Source organism: Bacillus rossius, chromosome 1 (genome assembly GCF_032445375.1).
Source record: "Bacillus rossius redtenbacheri isolate Brsri chromosome 1, Brsri_v3, whole genome shotgun sequence".
In the NCBI taxonomy this organism is placed as follows: Eukaryota; Metazoa; Arthropoda; class Insecta; order Phasmatodea; family Bacillidae; genus Bacillus; species Bacillus rossius.
This window is the reverse complement of record NC_086330.1, coordinates 221,215,086-221,236,231: the sequence shown is the minus strand read 5'-3', so window position 1 is coordinate 221,236,231 and position 21,146 is coordinate 221,215,086. Positions and strand designations below refer to the sequence as shown.

The 21,146-nt window shown below is 36.7% G+C and overlaps 1 protein-coding gene across 2 annotated transcripts in view; it reads right to left on the bottom strand.

The window, feature by feature from the left end:
• LOC134527313 (unconventional myosin-IXAa) overlaps positions 1-18,622 on the bottom strand; it is a 651,966-nt gene extending 633,344 nt beyond the window's left edge. The window contains exon 1 of one of the 2 annotated variants that reach the window (XM_063359870.1): positions 18,446-18,622. In XM_063359870.1, coding sequence (XP_063215940.1) covers positions 18,446-18,536 — 91 coding nt within the window. In that variant the 5' untranslated portion in view covers positions 18,537-18,622. The remainder of the gene's footprint in view (positions 1-18,445) is intronic. The other variant, XM_063359869.1, reaches the window with a different exon arrangement.
• Positions 18,623-21,146: the final 2,524 nt, after the last annotated feature.

The window sequence follows — 21,146 nt, the reverse complement described above, 5'->3', positions numbered from 1 at the left end:
CAAAATCATCAAAAAATTCACTCATTAATTTACTAACTGAATCGATATATCTCTGTCATTGTTTCTATCATTGATAATGCAAAATAAATGTATTTAATTTAAAAACCAACAAAAGTAAACGGTTCAAGAAATAAAAAATCTAATTTACAAATAAATTTTATTAAATAAATTATACACTAAAACAAGTACAAAAAAAAGTAAATGACTGACGTCTTTAGCTTATCTCAATTTCTGCATCTGCTACCAACAAATTTAAGCTCGGTGGCATGTCCCAGCACTTGACATAGCATCGTTCATTTCTTCAATTTAGGCTGAATCTTTTCGGCTATAAGCCACCACGAATAGGCTTGTGGTCTTAGAGGTAGTATGTCATAGGCTCCGATTCACGAATATGGGTCACACGGACAAGTTCAGGACTCCAATTCAAGTGAAACCTTTCTTTTTGGAGATACACGCAATGTCACCGACATTAGCTTTACACTTTCGTAGATCTTTCTCCTTTGTGTTAGAAAACACTGTTCGGAGGTGATTATTATTTGCATCTTTGGGTTTCATTTTCGTTGTACTATGCACAGTATAATTGTATTCGATTACTAGTTTTGGCAAGGTATCAAGCCAATTGTAATTTCCGTTAGCCATGAACTGTCGCCACATCTTGTTATGAAAAGTTCTGTTAAACCTTTCGACAATTCAGTCTTTGAAATTACTAAATGTAAAGTAATGTTTGATGCCGTACTTCTTTATCAAAGCCATTATGGTCGCATTGTAGAATTAATTTCTGAGATTAGATTGCAGGTACACTTCCATCACGCAAAATGTCTCGCATAGCCTTGGCTACATCGGTTGCAGTCTTCAATTTCACAGGTCTGGCCCTAAGCAAACTTTATGTACACATCGATGATCATCAACGTGTACTTGCACCTTTTATTCAATCGGGAATATGGCATCATCTCAACAAGGTCCGCCTGGAATAAATCATCAAGACCACACACTATGACCTTTCACCGAATGTATTTCCATCTTGCAGGTGCATGAAGTTCGCAAGCGATTCCGGTTCGACTCATTGTATGTAGCCCACTTCCCTCAGTTCTTCCAGTATGGAGAATATTTCATTAATTTGCACATAGTTTACTGCACTAAGCGATACATGTATGATTCTTAACCTGTCGACAACTCGTTTGGGTCATCTCAATACACGCAGTCAAAGTTCTGACCACTTTCTATCTTTTTAAAGCTTCTCGATGAACTGTTAGTTCACTGAAGACATTAGCGAGAATATAGATTTTTTTATGGTCTTTGACTTCATATAAGCCATTTTCGGGATAATTATCGCGAAAATGAGCATTGTTTAGCTGTAACAGTTTTTTTGTAAATTTCAAAATCTTCGTGATAATTGCCTTAGGCTCCCTGCGAAACAGCATTTCACACAGACCACATTTCCCATGTGTTTTTAACTCATCTACGCGCACGATAGCTACTCTTAAAAAGTCTTATTTCTTTAGCATCGAGGAACCGCTTATACTGTTTTCTGTACACTCCATAGTTTGTGTCATTATTCCGACTCGTGAAAGATCTCAGGTATGGCTGGACCATTGCATTAACTTGGTGTCCTCGTTTCCATAATTATTTTTTTTCTTGTGCATAGCCTCTGTATTTGTAAAGTCATATTCTTCTCAATGTGGTTCATATTTCCTCTTCTTTACAGTTGGCATCTCTTCATCAGTAATAGTTGGTTGTTCCTTATTTTTGAGTACATCGAGACTAATGATTGGTTTCAATATCTATTAATTTTCCATCACATGCAAGTCTGACTCTTCTAGCAAGTATTTTTCACTAACAGACTTTATAGCACAGGAATGGTCACTGGCAAAGTCCACATTTTTACTGGCTGAAAACATAAAGCAAGTCTTCTTTTTATACTTTTTATTCGTCCGCAGAAATATCTTTCTTGTGGTTGACAATATCTGTGTTTGTTGTCAAGTGAGTAAGTGATGCATTCAGACTACTTTGGAAAGTCCTCAAATCGTCACGCCTTTGTCCATTCGATACTTCGATCATGTCGAGAATTCGAGGTCTCCACTCGCCGGTCGATAGCTAGCAGGAACTCTAGAAATTCGTTTTTCACACTTTCTGCTTTTTGTCAAGTAGCGAAATGTATTTCCGGATATCAGTATCATGTGACTCAAGAACTGTACGCAGTTCGGTAGTGTGACTCCTATGACCTAATTTTGAAATTCTATAAATTGTGTTTAGTGATAAACTGATCGAAACCTTGTTTGTACCTGCCTTTATATAACGGCCAGTCCTTGACTATAACTAGTAACCCATGCTCATTACTCCAGCACAACGAGCACGTGTCTTTGAATTCCTGATACATGATCGTCGTAAGCATGAGGTAAATTAAGTTTTTCTATGCGAAAAAGTACTATGACATTCGCATTATCACATAGCAAATGCTTTGGAATTCGACTGTACATTTGAAACAGGTAAATGCAGTCTACTTTGACATGTTTTCGTATGGAAACGTTTTCTTGTATTATGCCTTGCTTCTCGCACACAATGTCGTTGAAAACAAACATGGAATGGCTCTTTCTTCGCTGGGATACGCCACATTTGGATTATCAGTAAACAGAAAATACTCCAGGCCTTCCACCAATTGCAGAATCTTGGTAAGGTGCTGGTTCTTTGGCTGTTGCAAAGATTTGGAAAAGAGGTACATGTTTTCGAATCTAAGACCTTTAGGTTCCTCCAGCAAACTCAGTAGAACGCACGTTTTGTCGCAGTTGGATGAGCCTACCATAATGCATCTTACAGTAGCAGGCAATAACGAGCCGTGCCACGAATCACGCTTACAGACTTCATCGCCTTGCATTTTGTGCATGGGCAAACACACTTCCTGCTTGATGGCTTTAATTATACTGACAAAATTTTATAAAAGCAAACACGTCTATACTTTTAGCTCAGTTGTACGTAATGATTCGAAGAGGAAAGAACAAAAAACACATCCATGCAGTATTTGTGAACTCGCTGATAAACAATCTTACTTTCAAGCTACACATTCCAGGCAACAGATTCTGTGGTCCAGGAACGAAACTAGCCAAACGTTTTGACATAAATTGCAAGAAGCATGATATCGCCTATTCCCTCAGCAAGGATCTGGAATCAAGACACTAAGCTGACGATATATTGGCGCAGGAAGCCGAAGATATAAATCAATAGCCAGATGCAGGAATAGGCAATATCGTGCTGCTTATCACCTCAAGCTAGTCGTTAGGCCTTTTTCATTTTTTGATTTTTTGAATTTTTCTTATTTTTTTGCGGTAATGTTTTCCAAGAAACTGGAAATTGATGGATTTTAGGGAATTTTTTGGCAAATTTTGGTTTTTTTTGGTAATTGTTGGCAAATTTTGAAGGTCAAAGTGAAAGGTCAAGGTCATCCAAGATGGCCGCCGTGATATCACAAACCAAGATGGCGTACACCGATACCGACACCACGCACCGACACCAGTTTCTGGAAATACATGTGTACACTACTGTGCAGCATCAGGCTCTTTTACTCATGAACTCACTATGTGCAGGATCAGGCACTTTCATCTGCGATGCATCCTACCTGCAGGATCACAGACATCTACTCGCCATGCTTACTAAGTATGTGCAATATCAGGCACTGACACTCGCTGAATATAATATGTGAATGATCAAGTACTTTTACTCAATGCACCAATGATGTGCAGTATCAGGCTCTAACAATAGCCACAAATAATATGTGAAAGATCAAGCACTTTTACTGAATGCACCAACTATGTGCAGTATCGGTCTCTAACACAACTATGTGCAGTCTCGGTCTCTTACACTTGCCACATATAATATGAGAAGAATAAGGCACTTTTTCTCAATGGACCAACTATGTGCAGGATCAGGCATGTCCATACACTATCGATAATATGCACACAAGCAGTGACTTCCACTGTCCGTAAATACTACATGCAAGATGAATAATTCCATTTTATGTGAATACTATGTTCTGGATAATGGTTTTAACTGCCACACATACTATGTGCATGATCAAGCATTTCCACTCGCGGTGCAGACTATGTAATAATAAAATGTAATTCTACTCACCACATTTACTATTTGCAGGATCAGGGATTACATCTCACTGTGCATATATATCGAGGGTCAGAGACTTTCACTTGCCGCACATACAACATGAAGTATCAGGCACTTTTACTCGCCGCATATAATGCGTGCAGGATCAGGCACTTTCATTCATAGCGCCTACTATGTGCAGGATCAGGCTCTTCCGCTTGCCCCAAGTACTACATGCAGAATAAAGAATTCTCACTCAAGGCACATACTACGTGCAGGATTAGACTTCTAATCGCTTACAAGCATGAAGTCATTTCCCTCATAACACATACTACATACAGTTTCAGGCATTTCCACTCCCTTCTATCTGCAAAATTTAGGCACTTCCACTATCAGGCATACTACTTGCAGTATCATAATCATAACTTTTCAAGTATTCTATATGCATTTTTACACACTTCCACTCGCCACGCATAATATATGCAGGATCAGTCACTTTCACTCGTCGCACATATAACATGCAGAATTAAGCTGAAGTGAACTTCACGGCCTCTACCATCCTACCCCTCCATCTTCGTTCCACTCTCCGCCTCCCGCCGCCTTCCCTCCCTCATCAGCTCTGCGCTTGCGCGGCGACCCGGGTGCTAGGGTATTTAAGCCCCGGAGAGCTGTCTCTCGGGTGGAGTATTAATATTTAAAATTTTCAGATAGTCCGCTTTGGTGGATCAGTCCGGACTTGCGTACTCATCTATGTAGCCATTTAGTTTGTTAGACGTAGGAGCGGCGTGGTATCCGGTGAGCATGGCGACTTTTGGTTTATAATCTAACTTCATTGCGACAGAAGGTGGCTCTGTCTACTATGTGAAATTTCTGGTTAACTTCATGTCTTGTTTTAAATTTTCTGATTCGGACGCCACCTTGTAAAAATTTGGTTTGGTGCGTTAACGATTTTGTTGGGTTGATAGTGTGATCGCCCCTTAATTGTAGCTCTTGTGTTCCTAGTCTGCCATGACTAGTTTAACCAGGCCACGTTCGCGTGGTTGTTCTGATTTCGTTCACTGTAATGCGTATACTTTGTGCACCTAAATTCCTTCCTTTATGGTGCCATACATTTTTTTTGTGCTCGTTGAATTTCCCCATTTTGCATAACTCAGGGCAGGCCATTGCCTTGATGTACGTTACGAGAATAGGTGCTATGTTGAGCCCAACACACGTAAATTCGATGTTAGGCGTTTGGCCGATTCTTTCTGTGACACGTGTGACACGTAATGATTTTTTCTAACGCACTACTTACGTTGGCCTGGGGGCATGTAATTTACGAATGTAACGTACTTAAAGTAGAACTTCTGAATGATACCTTAAGATATGTACTTACGGCTTCGATTTACGACGTCGTATTTTAGAGTCCCAAAAAGTTTGACGTAATATATGTGTCTTGTTTGATTTATCCTCATGTTAAATAGCCCTAAGTGGGATGCTCGCATATTATAGTATCACTACGTATATTACTAGGGACATGTGTAAAGTTTTTTTATAAGTATGGTTATTGTAAACTTATTTCGTGTCTATGTTACTCAAATCTAATCTATTACTCTTGGCTGACTGTATACTCGGCAACACGCTTCTCTATTACTGTTACTATGCATTGCGTGTAATCAACTTATTTAAATTGACAACTAGTCTATCTGATGTAAACAGACTTATAGCGCGCATTTAGTTGGAGATAAACTGAGTTGTACCTGTTAAATCACATATATTTATATTATTATATTGTATTGATTGACATATATGTATCGTGTAATCCTGATTGTAATTGATTTAAATATCATAATAGACACCAGTAAAATCATATAATGTTGTAATGGGAGAAATCTCCTGTTATTCGTTACTCAGTACACTATTAGTCCCTCACTCTGTTGTGCATAACATAATGCACGTCTTAAATCAAATTTAGTATTTCTCTTGCTCATCTCTCGAGCGGTAAAGTTGTGGCGTTTTGGATGGAGGTCTAACCCAGTACGCTGCCAAGCATTTCTCTTTGCCGAAAACACTATGTCCATGATCAGGCACTTACACTCACCGCGCAACCTGTGTACAGAATCAGGCACTTTTAACCACCGCGCATATTACGTGCAGTACCAGGCATGTCCATTCACCGCGCATACTGTGTGCAGAATCAGGCACGTCCACCCACCGTGCAAACTGTGTGCAAAATCAGACACTTTTACTTGCTGCGTATATTACGTGCAGTACCAGGCACTTCCGCTCACCGCGCATACTGTGTGCAGAATCAACCATGTTCACTCACTGCGCATACTGTGTGCAATATCAGGCACTTTGGCTCACCGCGCATGGTACATGCAATACCAGGTATTTTCACTCACCACGCATTCTCTGTGTAAAATCAGTCACGTCCGCTCACCGCACATACAACATACAGAATCAGGCACATTCACAAGTCGCAAAGTACATCTATCAAATATATCTATAGTCGATATATACATAATATATACACTAACTGTTGCCTAGGATTTCGTTCGCGAGGATTATATACATGATTGCAGTCAGTAATTTTTGCATCCTAGGCCTTATCCGGAGTTTATGATCTTACCTCAACTTATCTTTACGCACTGTATGAAACAACTTATGTTCAAATCAGGCTGTAGATTTTAAGCACTCAATAATTGTAAGCAGGCAAAATAAAGTAAGCAGTGTGAAAAGCATAGTGTTTTCAAATGGATTTTATCTTTACACTTACACCATTCCACCAACTTAATTTGAATGTTTGCACATGTGACTTATTTATCATCATTTAAACAAATTAAAACCTGCACTCCTAAAAATAATAGGCCAAATTACTGAGTAAATATATTTAATAGTTTTATTTATTATAATTATTATTCATATCCTATATCATCTTACTTAGTGTAGGATTTGCTTAGGAGACATAGTATATTTTTAAAAATACAAAATTATTTTAACCCCATAGAAGTGGAACCTCTGAAAATAATACAAGAAGTATGTTTTTGTATATGTAATATTATTTATATTTTAACTTCAGCTTGATAAACTACAGAGATACTTGGTTTTAATATAAAACCTAATTTCATTTTACTAACTTTTAAGTTAAATTTTAGACAATATATCAAAATGATTTCGTTGTTTTTGTATTGATTTTTGTATAGCGGAAAATAAATTACAAAATTAAGGCAGCATGTTTCCTATGCCAAAGGTAGAAACCATGCTGCAGTATTCAGGACAGACTTGGTTTTACACGATCCTCGATTTGAATGCAGCATTTCATCAGTGTGCTCAGGATCCTGACAGTGTTAAATACATGGTTTTGTCCCGTCCTGGGTTTACTACGAGTGGGTTAGGTAGCTACTCTTCGGGATTAAATTTGGGGCCCGATGTTTGTCACGAATTATCCATAAATTTTTGGATGAATGACAATTTCAATTTGTCATATCATTTTTTATATAATCTGCATTATTCTGATTGTGTGTATTCAAAGTCTTTCAGAAACTACAAAAAGCGGGATTGGCTGCAAACCCTGAAAAGTTATTGTGGCCGAGATGAGAGCTGTTTTGGGTTAAATAGTGTCTGAGGGAAATTTAATAATGTACTCCGAAAGATTATGTCCAATAGTAAATTTTACAGCCCCAAGAAACCTTATGGTGGTAAAGAGTTTTGATGGTACGCTTGTCTATTTTTCGCGTTTTATCTCTAAATTTTCCAGTTTGTGTAAACTTTTAAACCAGTTGAAAAAGAAAGTTGGTTCACATTTTTTTTTGGGGGGGGGGGGGGGAAATAAACAGAAGGTCTTAAAAGGGCTATTTCTGACTCATCCATATAAGCATTACCTGATTTTAGCAAACTTTTGTGATCCAAGCAGTTGCCTCCAGCAGGGCAGTAGGCGCAAACATGTTGCAAGATTTAGGATGGGGACTTCAATCCATAGCAAATGCCAGATGGGCTTTATCGAGGGCTGAAATGGGGTTTAGTGCTTACGAGAAAGAGGCCCTAGTCTGTGAATTGTGTGGCATGGTTTGAGAGTTATTTTGATTTTGCCGAGTTCGATTTGGTATAAAACTACAAGGCATTGCCTTGGATGTTTTCTCACCCGAAACAAGCATGCAAAACATGCAGGTGGGTAATGACGCTCTGTTCCGTGAGACGAATAAAAGGAAATTAGTATATAGCAGCAGATGCTTTATCCTGGATTTATGATCCGGAGGAGTACGTAGTGGAGGAAGAGTACAGGCGCTAAATTCTGATGTTGAAGTATGGATGAATACTACTATCATTTCTGAATATTTTCTAAAATTAAAAGAATGTCAAGGAAAAACGAGGAGGTTGCAAAAATCAAAGAAAAGATTGAGGAAGAAAAACAGGAAGTATATAAGGTACAGGAGGGATACTACACCGAACATTACCTGATGAAGGAAACAGAATTTATGACACTGAAGGGTTTAAACAAATATTGTTAAGTTATTATTATGACTTGCCCATACACAGATATTTAGGGGTACACAAGATAATGTAAAGGGTGAGTAGAGATTTCTAAAGGTCAAGTATGAAATACAAACTAGATAATTATGTAAATGGGTGTGTAGATTGTAAAAAACCGAAGAAAAATTTGAACAACAATGTGGGGAAATTGTCAGTGGAAGTGCCAGAGAGGCCATGGGAAAAGGTGTTCATTGACATTTTTGGTCCTTTACTAAGGTCGAGGCAACAATTGCCTCTTGGTAGTGGTGGATGGTTTCAGGAACTTCGTAATGATGCTAACCCTAAGGGACATGGAAGCATGGAACAGTGAAAGCTTTAGTGGAAAGAGTATGGAAACGTTTTAGTAGTTCTGAAGTGGTTACATCAGACAATACCACATAAATTAATGTAAATGTTTCCCAGGATATGTGTTTTGAATGGGAGAGGTGAAATATGTTAATACCAATCCCTATTACCCAGTCAAACTCTAGTGTGAAAAGTAAATAAGAACATCAATGTAGCCCTTACCACCCTGCACAATGAACAGAACAGGAAATGGGTTCAGCATATATCCTACCTTATTTTTGCTTTTAACTCTGCTGTGCACGAGGCCACAAAGTATTCCCAGTCAGTTTATTTCTATGCAGACAACTTAATCACCCCTTACTAAAAATTTGGGAGGTGAATGGAAGTAATATGGCGGTACATAGTCTCAGGTTATTGGAAAAGTTGTGGGCAGAGGCTCTGCAAAATCTCCTGAAAGCCCGCAACAGAGAGGCTAAACAGTACGATAATGGAAGAGTTGACTACCGGTTTAAAAAAGAGGAACTGTAATGTGCAAACAATTTCCCATTAGTAGTTAAATTAATTACAAATAAACCAAATTATATGAGAAGTATATAAAGTTTTAAATTTTTTGTGTCCTGCAATGTTGCTGTTAGAGTCTAGAAGGGAGTGGGAGAACAAGAAAAGCACACATTTCATATTTAAAGTAAAACCCAACAGCACTGTGGATTTTGTTTGGTCAATTACTGTAAGTAGGTTCCATAGTTCTAAGTTATATTTTTCCACAGTTTCTGTTTAAGTACTTTTTTGTGAACTAAATTAATCTGCTAAAGTTTTTATTGAGTTTATAACCTTTTTCGTATTGGTAATTGGTGTAAAGCCTTTTGAAGCTAATTGGTTTGTACCTTTTTTTTCTGTTGGCAGGGTTGGTTGTGACATGTGTCACATGTGTAGGTTTTTCTGGACTTTTGTTGTCTTGTAATTTAATTTTTTAAAAAAAATTCCATAGTTTTATTTCTGTAGGTAAAATAATTTTGATATTTTTTCAGAGATTTTAACATTAAGTAACTGGTACGTTACTACGTTTGTTAACGACTGTCTTAAAAAAAAAGTTTAAAAGTTAGGGAAATCAATGTTGTTTATGTTTAAAATTTTTATTTGTTTAAAAGCAAAGGTAATTTTAAATGTATTCGCGTATTAAATAGGTTTTCTATGAAACTTCGGTACTCGCACTTTTGGACTCGGCGGGGTGCCGAGGTGGTTTTCGACGAAGCAGCGCCAGTGTCGTGGTGGCGATGGCGTGTGGAGGAAATAGCGCAGCCGCGACCAGCAGGAGTGCAGTCCGAGGCTCCACAGCGCGCGGGAGTGGCCGCTCCCTGCTTCGTTTGGACGACAAACTGCGAGGACAAGACGACAAACTACGTGCATGCTGGGAGTGCGGAAGGGAATGTTTCCAACATAAGTTACGATAAATTATTTTTGCTCGAGAGATTTTCCAGTTCCACGGCGGAAGGAAGCAGCTTCACTAACAGGGGGTGTACAAGTATATAGTTCATGTGTAAATGAGTTCCGAGAGTGCACAACCCCTGACATTTATCAAGTCGTGCTGCATAGGTGCTCGGTGGTGTTGGGGTGTTCATACACGAGGCCAGCGATGGACACCGACGTAGCCGCCCCTTTTGACTGTTGAATGCCGCAGCCTGGCGGTGCTCGCTGCAGGTGATAGGTGTGTACACTGCGCCCCAAAAGGGTATGCTTACTCGTAATTTGGCTTACGAGTTTGGTGAAACAGCTCGTTGGACGAACTTCGATTATCACTGTGGTTGTTTATGAAATAAATTATTGCTCATCGATGGCCCGGTATGTAAGAAGCCTACCTATAATAAAAGCGCGTTCACAAGCGAGGCCAGTTGTACGCATTAGGAAAAGACCATTACGGCATATAGTGTTTGTTCCTATAAAATTGTTTTGGTCGAGGAGGAAAAAAGGTGAACAGATGCGATAAGCAGGGGACGGATCTTCAGAATCAGAATTCTCGTTTCAAGTCGGATTACTAGCAGGCACTACCTAAGCTTTCGGCAAGCGAAAACGAGCTCGTTGTAGGGAATAATACGTAAGAGCGAGATCTCGTAGGACTTCAAGACTATAATTAAAATTCAATATATTTTTGATTATTACTAGTTTAGTTTTTGCGAAAGCTCAATACAGGCCACAAAAAATTAAGGTACCCTTTTTTTGTTAACATTTAATATTATCTATATTTAACAAACATTTTTGTAAGCTTGTGGGAGAGAGAAAAAATGGGTGCGTATACTTAGGTACGCGCGTGAGAAGTTATACTTATTTGGCATCATTAAAAAAATAGTTTTTAATTGCATGCAAAAATAGTGCGTGGAGTCCCTCCGCGCGGAAGAAGTGAAACTTCGTAATGTGGAAATGAAAATAGGAAAGGGTAGAAATAGATTTTTAGTGAAATCATATTGTATCAAATAAAACTAAAAAAATAAAGGAAATAAATTTGTAACGATTCATAGATTGATTTTCAGAGAGAGAGAGAGAGAGAGAGAGAGAGAGACCTATTGAATGTCTATAAAACTAACTTTTTTATGAGAGCAGATTTTCATCAAATAAATCATGAAATCATTCAACGATAAAAGCTGTTTATTTAATCAAGCGGACGGGTTCGCCCCAAGGAGAAAATTGACGCGGCGAGACTTCGTGGACATAGAGAAATGACACACACTCACTATTTATGTGTCTATGAAACATGATTTTTTTCTGCAATTTAAATTGTAATATACAAAAAGGGTATTGAAAATTGAAACAAATATTGCGACACTACAAACTGTCAGGATCTCTATTTTTTTTCTTACTCTCTGCTTAGTTCCTTACAATAGCAAAACATAATGGCTTCTTATAATGATTACTAGCTGACCCGGCGAACTTTGTTCCGTCTTAGAGGCAATAAATGAGCAGATTTTGGATTTTATTAAATTCAATTTTTTATTAAGATAATAAATATAAATAAAAATCAAATATTTTAATGATTCTTTATTGGCCATGTATTTTGTGCTTCGAAAATTATCTAGTTGATCTCTGAGGTTTGCACGACGATTTCGCATTGCCAACCGAGCCGTTTCACGGGCTGCCTCGCTTTGCTCTTGTGATTGAGAAGCACGAAGTCGAGCCATACTAACGCGGCGCTCTCCACGTGCAATTTCTTGTTCTTCCTCAGTCCTTTCATTCGCAATGTTTCGAATCCTAGTTGCATTACGGCCTTGTCGGGAAAGATTTGATCGTCTTGGTCGCGGCATGGTATTGTTAATGATAATATCGGCACGATAAGCCAATAGAAACTCGAAAAAAAACACATCAACCGGTCAACTTTAAAATTTTACATTGTCAAATTTTCAACCATACTTAACCATAGACAACATTACGTTGAGCTGTCATTTGTGTTTTGTTAAATTTTAAAATTTCAACCATACTTAACCATAGACAACATTACGTTTAGCTGTCAGTTGTGTTTTGTTATTCCATGTCAGTTGCGTTTTGCTATATCATGTCACCTGTATGTTTGTAACCAATTCCTTTGGGTGCGATTTTGACCCACTTTAAAATGCCAGATTTCATTCAAACTTTGTAGATTTATTGAGGACCGATGACAATACACTAATTTGATAAGATTATTCCATTATTAAATTTCCAAAATAAGATTTTCGTCAGTTTATATAATTTCACAATATTTGGTAGGCTTTGTTTATATCGCGCCAAAGACAAACTGAAAGAAAAGAGTTCGCACATTGTAAAGAAAACCATTTCGCTCATGTGCGAACTCTTTGCTTTCAGTTTGTCTTTGGTGCGATATAAACAAATTCTACTAAATATTGTGACATTTAATTAAATTATTAGTGACATTTAATTAAATGAAAAGTGAGAGTGGGTTATTATTATTGTGAACAATATACTTTCTTTTTTTCTATTTTTTAGTTTGGTTTTCTATATAAAGCGTGATTTTTTTAGTTTTTTAGTTTTTTTAACTTTTATTTATTTTTGCCCCGGGAACAGGATAAAAAGTATCCTATGTCCGTCTCCTGGTTCTAAGCTACCTCCCTACCAATTTTCTGCCAAATCGGTTCAGCCGTTCTTGAGTTATAAATAGTGTAACTAACACGACTTTCTTTTATATATATATAGATATTGTATGTCATAAAATTAAGATTTATTTTCTTTCCTTGAGCCGATTTTGATGAAATAAAGCTTATATTTCTTTCTCTGCTAAACTCAAGTTTACTTGAAAACCCCATTAAAATTCGTATAGTAGTTTTGTAGAACACCGCATACAAACAGACAGTGCTTTCATAACCCCTCCATGGTAGCGTTAAACGTTAAACGCAACCTTGTTGGAAGTCGCATTAGAAGTATAAATTCAAAAATATTATTTTACACGATGTATATTATTTGTGGAGCGCAAGTTGGTAATACCTTAAGTTATTGTTTGAGTTTAATTTATAAGGGCATACCGCGAGACAGGGGTTGTTGTTTAGTCTAACTCTTCTGATGTTGTGTTTAATTTTGTTAGTTTCAGTCGGGTTCTCAAATGCGCACTACGATTAGGCGCGAGTGTTGTCGGGTTGCCCGCCGCGGGTCGTGGTATCCTCCAAAAGTAGCGACAGGCCACGGGCGCTCTACACAACCAGAGCGTCAGTTGCGAGGCTATGCCCATTAATGACAGTGCCTGCGGTTTGACTAGTTCATTCATGTGGCCAGTGATTGTAGCCTCGTGCACAGGAGCTTGGAAATTGACGTCATGAGCGACGAACTGCGGTCGAACTCCCGCCTGTGGCTTGTCGTTAGTATGTGAGAACACCACAGTGAGGCCCGCAGGCGGGAGAACCCGTCATCGCTGCCGCCGAACCGAAGTCAACATGGCTGACCCGCGTGTTGCAGCATAAAACACACACACACACACACATATATATATATATATATATATATATATATATATATATATATATATATCCCAATTCGTAAACATTCGGGGACGAAACAATCGTATTTGTATGCCAAATGAAAATTTTTAGTAGCAAAACTATTCTCGATATAATTATTATGTAATATATTGTATTATGTTACCAATGGAATTGATTTTTTTTTAATTTTCTTCTACACGTCACTTTGAAAAAAATAATGTAACTTATGTGTCAACGATTAAAAAAAAATTCTGTCCAGCTCTCGACTAAATGAGATTAATTTTTTTTTTCTTGAAGAGCTAACCTAGAAATGTACCTATTCATCTTATATTATCTACTTTTAAAATAAAAAATGAGAATTTGTGATTTTTTAACGTAGGAAACTTTTGATGTATATACCGAATCGTAAAATTAACATATATTTATTTTATAGGGATAATCCACTCCCAAAATAATTAATGTGCTCACCTTAATATTTTGAATAGTCAACCAGTCATACTTTTTAATACGTTTTTTTTTTTTTAGTTTATAACTGTGTTGTTTAACTTATTAAGATTTTGAGTAATTGTAATAAAACATTTTTTTTAAGTAATGCCCTAGAAACAAGCAAAGCTAAAGATAAATGAAGTCCTCAACATAAACTTAAATCCTAAGTGAAAGAAAACCACCTCGCATTACTGTCAATTCTTCGTTTAAATATCAATAATATAAGGACATTCACTTCCATGTAAATTTATTCCAGTTACAAAGTTATTTTTTTATTTAGTTTTCATTGTTTATTTAAAAAAAAACAATTTTTTAAAAATTTCCGTGGGCCTAAATTATATGAAATAACATTAAAATAACTGGCAGAAATATTAATTAAAATTTATCACAACAATTAAAACATTAAATACATTTTCAATAACATTTTTGTTTAAGGTAAAATCAACGCTGTTTCCCAGCATTCAACACTAGTGGTACCGCCTAGTAGTCCGCAGTGCTCGGAGGCTACGACAGTAGGTGGGAGTGAGGATGTCGCCTACCCGTGTTGTTGTCATCTGAGAATACTGATGCTGGCGGAACACGGGTTGTCGTGAGCAGGAGTCACAAGACGGGCCTAGTGCAGTTTAGAATCGAGATCCAGGTCGCATTTCCTCGTCTTAAATAAGGCGAGGCCTAGAATGTTTACTGTTCATAACGAAAATCTTAACTTTAGTTTCTTAGCTTAGGAGATGTTTCTAATATCTTGAAAAATAAGAAATACCCACTAAATAATTGTTTATAAATGTAATCTATGCTCCATTTTTAGTCTCAATCTAAGAATATTGGATGAAATAAATGCTTCTTTACGAAACCAAACTACCCCATTTTCATTTATTTCGGGTAATAATTTGGAGCTATGGTAAAAAGTAGATATTATTTTTTGTAAAACTCCCTTTCCTTCACCCCCACCCCTCCCCCATTTTCAAATTCCCCAACCGCTTTGAAAACTACGCCAAATATTCTCACCTGAGAGACGCGAGCCCAGATTGCCGTTGCATGTTTAACTTCGGAGAAATTTTTTTTATCGAAACCATATTTACCAATTTTTCTGGTACTTCCTCCAACTAAGTACATTAGTTTTGGAGAAGTGTGTCATTTTGGGATGAAATTTCACAAGTATATTCAGCATAGGCCTACCTATGTGTTAATTTACTAAATGGGCTATTTTTTTTCAATATAAAAATTGAGATAGTTTTATATTAATATTTTAATATTCTTTCTATTATTTCGATATAAATTTACTATACATATTTAAGTTTTATTCATCACAGTATTCAGTAATAATTATTTGATTGTAATCCAGCAAGTTAATGTTCATTTTACAAAGAATTTATAACAAATTTGATTTTCTGTAGATTAAACAAGTAATGGGTGGCGCTGTACAAACTAAACACGCCTCGCAAATAAATAATGAAAAAATATATACATATTTTTTAAAGGGTTTATTATCGAAACCATAATTTTAATGACTACAGTTAATCACTTTAGAAATTGTCATTTTACAAGCACTCATAAAACACCTGTTTTAGAGTAAAATAAAAAATAAAATAATAGAAATTTATTCTAAAATGTTTTGAAAAACATTTTTTGATTTATTTAAAAAATTATTGATTAATAATATATAACTATTTTATCGTTTTTTTTTAAATGTAAAAAAAAGGGAAAAAGGAAACAAAAATAAAAATACATATTTTTTTTTCGGTAAATTAGTGTCCATAGGTTTAAAAATTTTAAGGCCAAATTTAATACCCAAAGATGTAGGTATATACCTATTCACTAATTTGGGTTAGCGATTATGAAACAAAGGTTAAAGCATTCATACCAGAACCCATGCCCAACATCACTTGAAGTTAAGCTGGCTGCCTGGTTTGGCCTAAGAATGATTTTCACAGCCTCCATAATAAAAACTGCATTTAAATACTGTCAATTTTTTTTGTGTCGTGCCTCTTTACAGACTGTTTTAAGAACTTTTTTTAATGAATGCTCCTACACACTTTGTATTTATTTGTTTTCCTGTAATATTTATTTTAAATAGGTATATCATCATAAACTGGTTTTCACAAACGCAGTATTTAAAGTAGTAGACCATCTTATTTACGTTAGTATTAAAAAACTTAACAGTCATTCCCACACAAGCGCGATGTAGTAAACAATTGCACGACAGTTCATACATTTGTGTAGTGAAAGCGAAACGTCGCATATTTATAGTGTAACATTAAAGCGTTCTGCGCTAACAGAGTGAGAATGAAAAAAAAAAAAAAAAAAAAAAACATTCGTGGGGTCAGAGGCTCGGTGCAGCTGTGCTCATTTATATTAAAACAAACCGTTATAACATTCAGCGAATTGGCCACCTTTATCTTTTTACTTGTACCAGACATCATTCAATTTGTGCGCATTGAAAATTAGACTCTTTCGTTAAAAACATTTTAGGCTTTCTAGTTTATGCATTATCACGAGTTCAATGAAAATATATTTTGTACTACTTCATACGCTGTTTTTAGAACTAGCTGTCTTTCTGATAAATCACATAATACGGATTACAAAATCGCTTAGGCTAAATTACAAACTTAACTAATGTTACTGTTATATAGAATTAATTCATTAGGTACTCGTTTACAACCATTTCAACTCTCCCAAGTCCCTCTTAGGACTGTGGGCAGTGAGGACAGGATAACCCCCCCCCCCCCCCCGCCCCAACCCCTTCACCCAAGTGATGAAAAAAATTGCAAAATATCAGTGAAGACAGTATGTTACTGTGTGAGAAGCCATGTCGCCTAAGGATACTACTGCATACCCTATGTTAGTGTTTAAGTTACAATAGTAAAGTATTTTTTAGTCCATGTGTTCAATTTTAATTTTTTTAAGTACTTATCCCCCCCCCCAAAAAAAAACAAAGAAATAAAATTTCCAGAATTAGCCACTGATCTGTGAATTGTCAAACTATGTTGTGTACGTTTTTTTTATTAAAGAGGGGGTTGGGGATTGAAAGGAGGGTTGTTAGTGTCATAGTGCAGACTACTTTTGTTTGGCTGGAACTTTTCCTACTAAAACTTTCATATGGCAACAAGCGTAGCGTCCTACAGGATTTTGAGTCATGTTCGAATTATTGTCCAACATCTCCCACCATCACAAAGGCAAACAATACAGAACATTTATTATAAAAAAAAATATGTAAAATCTTTTTGAAGGATGGACTTAAGGTGTGGGGGAAGAAGTTTAATAGCCTTTTTTTTGTTAATACATTTGCTATATTAGCTAATTCTGAAATGAAGTTCAATGTTGATCAGTAATAATTATTATACAAAAAAAATTAATCAGAATTATACTCCACATGAAACGTTTGGACAGTTGTCGTGATATTTATAAATCCTTAGGTCTTCTTACTGTGCCCTGTATTTATATTTACAACGTATTATTGTTTATTCATAAAAACAAATTAATTATTTAAAAAATACTAATATTCATGAGAATTTCACACGAATTAATGCAGATTTTCATCTGCAAAGGGTTAATAAGAAAAAAAATTTAAAGTCAGTTAGAAATGTTGGTATTAGTTTATTCAATAAATTACCGTCAGTTTTAAAAAATATGGATCAATATAATTTATTCAAAAAGGAATTATTTTTTTACTTATCACATAAGGCTTTTTATAATATAGATGATTATGAACAGGAGGTAGCATCGTAATTTTTTTTATGTACGACTTTTCTTTTATATTAAATAATTTATTTTATATATAATAGGTGCTTATTCATGGAAGAGCAGCTGTTGTATTATATTATTTTAATTTTGTAATGCTTTTAATACTGTTCTTGTACCTGTTTATGTGTTTGTATTTATGTTTATTTGTAAATTTTTTTTGACATATTCTATACCATTGTATGGTCTATTGAATGAAATAATAAATCAAATCAAATCAAATCAAATAAGTGCAATAGAAGCCCGTCATACAATAAGTTCACTAACAGACGACCAAACGACACATTCTACATTTACAATACTCTATTGTGTAGGGGCCTCTGTTCCCTTGATGGTTACCATTTGCAGCAAGGCTAGGAAGTAGCCGAGCCAGGGCCACTCACCTTGCAACTTCTTCTCTGTCTCCCAAAACTTCTGCAGCTCCGTAAAGTACTTATCCAGAATAAAGACCTTAGAAAGACCCAGCGTCGCCATCACAAGCACGCACTCACACGTAACAACGCTCACTCGGGCGCGCTCGCACTCCCGGCGGCCGCATGTCCGACCGGCTCTCTGGCAGCAACTGCGGACGGCAACCCGGGCAGGTAGACGCCTGGAGCCTGGACCACCCTCCCCCTTCCCCCTTCCAAAGCCACCACAGTGGCCGAGCGGCCTTGTTGCTTGTTTTACACTGGCCCGACATTCCCGCGCCTCTCCGGGTACAGGTGTCGTCAGCACACATTCCACACTCTGTCCCAGCGAGAAGCACACGTTCTGTGAGCACACTGCTCACCCTCTGTCATCTGCCAGAGCGATGAAGTACAGGTTTATTCAGCATGCGACCCGCACTCTGCCAGAGTGATGAAGGTACAAACATCGTCAGCACCAATTCCATACTCTAACGGAGCAACAAAGAACATTGGTCATCAGAACACATTACATAATCTGCCAGAGGAATGAAGTACAGATGTCGTCAGCAAGCTTTCAGCACACTACCAGAGCAATGAAGTAAAAGTGTCATCAGCAAGTATTCCACTCTCTATTAGAGCACTGAAGTACGGGTATTTAAATATGCTTTACACACTCTGCCAGAGCTATGATGTACGTGTGTCGTCAACAAGCCAATACAACTCTGCCAGACCAATATAGGTGACATTAACACCCAATTCATACTCTACCTTAACGAAGTACAGGTGTTTTCAACATGTATACACACTTAGAGCAGTGAAGTGTAGGAGTAATCAGCATGCATTAAAAACACTGCAAGGAAAATAAAGAACAATTATCACCACCTAACATTTCACAATATTTTAAAGCACTAATGTACAGGTGTCCTAGGAATGATTTCCACACACTACTAAAGCAATGAAAATAAGATTTATTCTCCATGCATTAAACACTATGCCATAGCAATAGTGTACAAGTGTTGTCAGCAAAAATTCCACATTCTATCAGAGCACTGAAGTACAAGTGTCTTCTGTACACATACCTTACAGTACCAGAGCAGTGAATTGCAGATGTCTGCACACATTAAAAACTCTGCTATAACAATAAAGGACAGATGTCATCAGCCGGCAAACCATACCCTCCAAAGCAATGAAAATCAAGTGTGATCAACACGCATTGAACACACTGCCAGAGCAAATAACTACAATTTATCGTCAGCCCACATACCGCAAACTTTCAGAGAACTGAAGTAAAGGTGTCGTCAGCACGCATTACACACTCTGCTATAAAAATATTAAATATGTCATAAAAAATTGCATATCACACACTGTCAAAGCAATGAAAATGGTTGTAATCAAAACACATTAAAATCTAATTATTAAAGCAATAAAGTACAATTGCCATCAGCACACATTCCACAAACTTTTAGCAAAGCACTGAAGTACATGTGGCGTCAACATGTTTTGCACACAATGTCAGAGATATGAAGATTATCAGAAAGCGAGTAGCACTCTTCCGGAGTTATAAAGGTACAAGTGACATTAGTACACATTTCATACTCTACCTGAAAATGAAGAACAGGTGTCGTCATCGCACTAAAGCACTGCACTTAGTTTTAGTTATTTTGGGGAAAAATTGCAAGAGCGACAAAGAACATGTGTCGTCTCCACACATTCCACACTTTATTATAACACTGGTACAGTGACGTTAGCACGCATTTCACACACTCCCAGTTAAGTAAGACTATAATTTGTTGAACTCTCAAATCGCCAGAACTACCGTAATTAAAGATCTGGGAATCTTCCTAGATTCCAAGTTATTTTTTTCATAAGCATGTTAACTATCTATATTCTACTACTCGAAGAACTTTGGCCCTAATTCAATTTATCACTTGTTATGCAACTAACCCATATTATATTCTTTCTATTTTTCTTTAATTAGATCTAAATTATCATATTTCTATATTATTTGGAACAACATAAAGATGACTGACAGTAACAAGCATTCAAGCAAGATAAAGAATTGAATTAGTTAATCTAAAGAGATTCCCTGATCCTATATTTACACCTCTCTCTGTTCGTAGAGACTATTTGGATGCACTGTTTATTCAGAATTGTTACAACTCTAAAATTCAATGTAATTTCATCCTTGATAACTCTGGCTTGAGAGTACCTCAATTAAATAGTCGCTTAAAATACACTGTATGTACTATTAAAAATAATAACGATTTTATCTATAGAATTATTTCTAATTACAATAAATTAGGTTTGTAATTCTCGAAGGTGAATTATTTGGCATTTGTAAAATCAAGTCATCCAATCTAGTATTTGATATTATTATAAAATTAGTTAATAATTATAACAGAGATATTTTTATTTATATACAAAAGTAGGTGTATTAAGTAGGTATGGGGGCGCCGGTCGACGGTGGGGGATCCGGGGATCCACGGCGGCCATCTTGGATTACGTCACTTCCGGCGGCCATCTTGGATTACGTCACTTCCTGCGGTCATCATGGATTACGTCACTTCCGGCGGCCATCTTAGATGACATCACTTCCTGCGGCCATCTTCGATTTGACCTTGATCTTTGGCCCCGGCCGAAATTTTGTTTTCTAGAACATTCCGCCATTATGTTCTCTAGAACATTCCGACTTTAC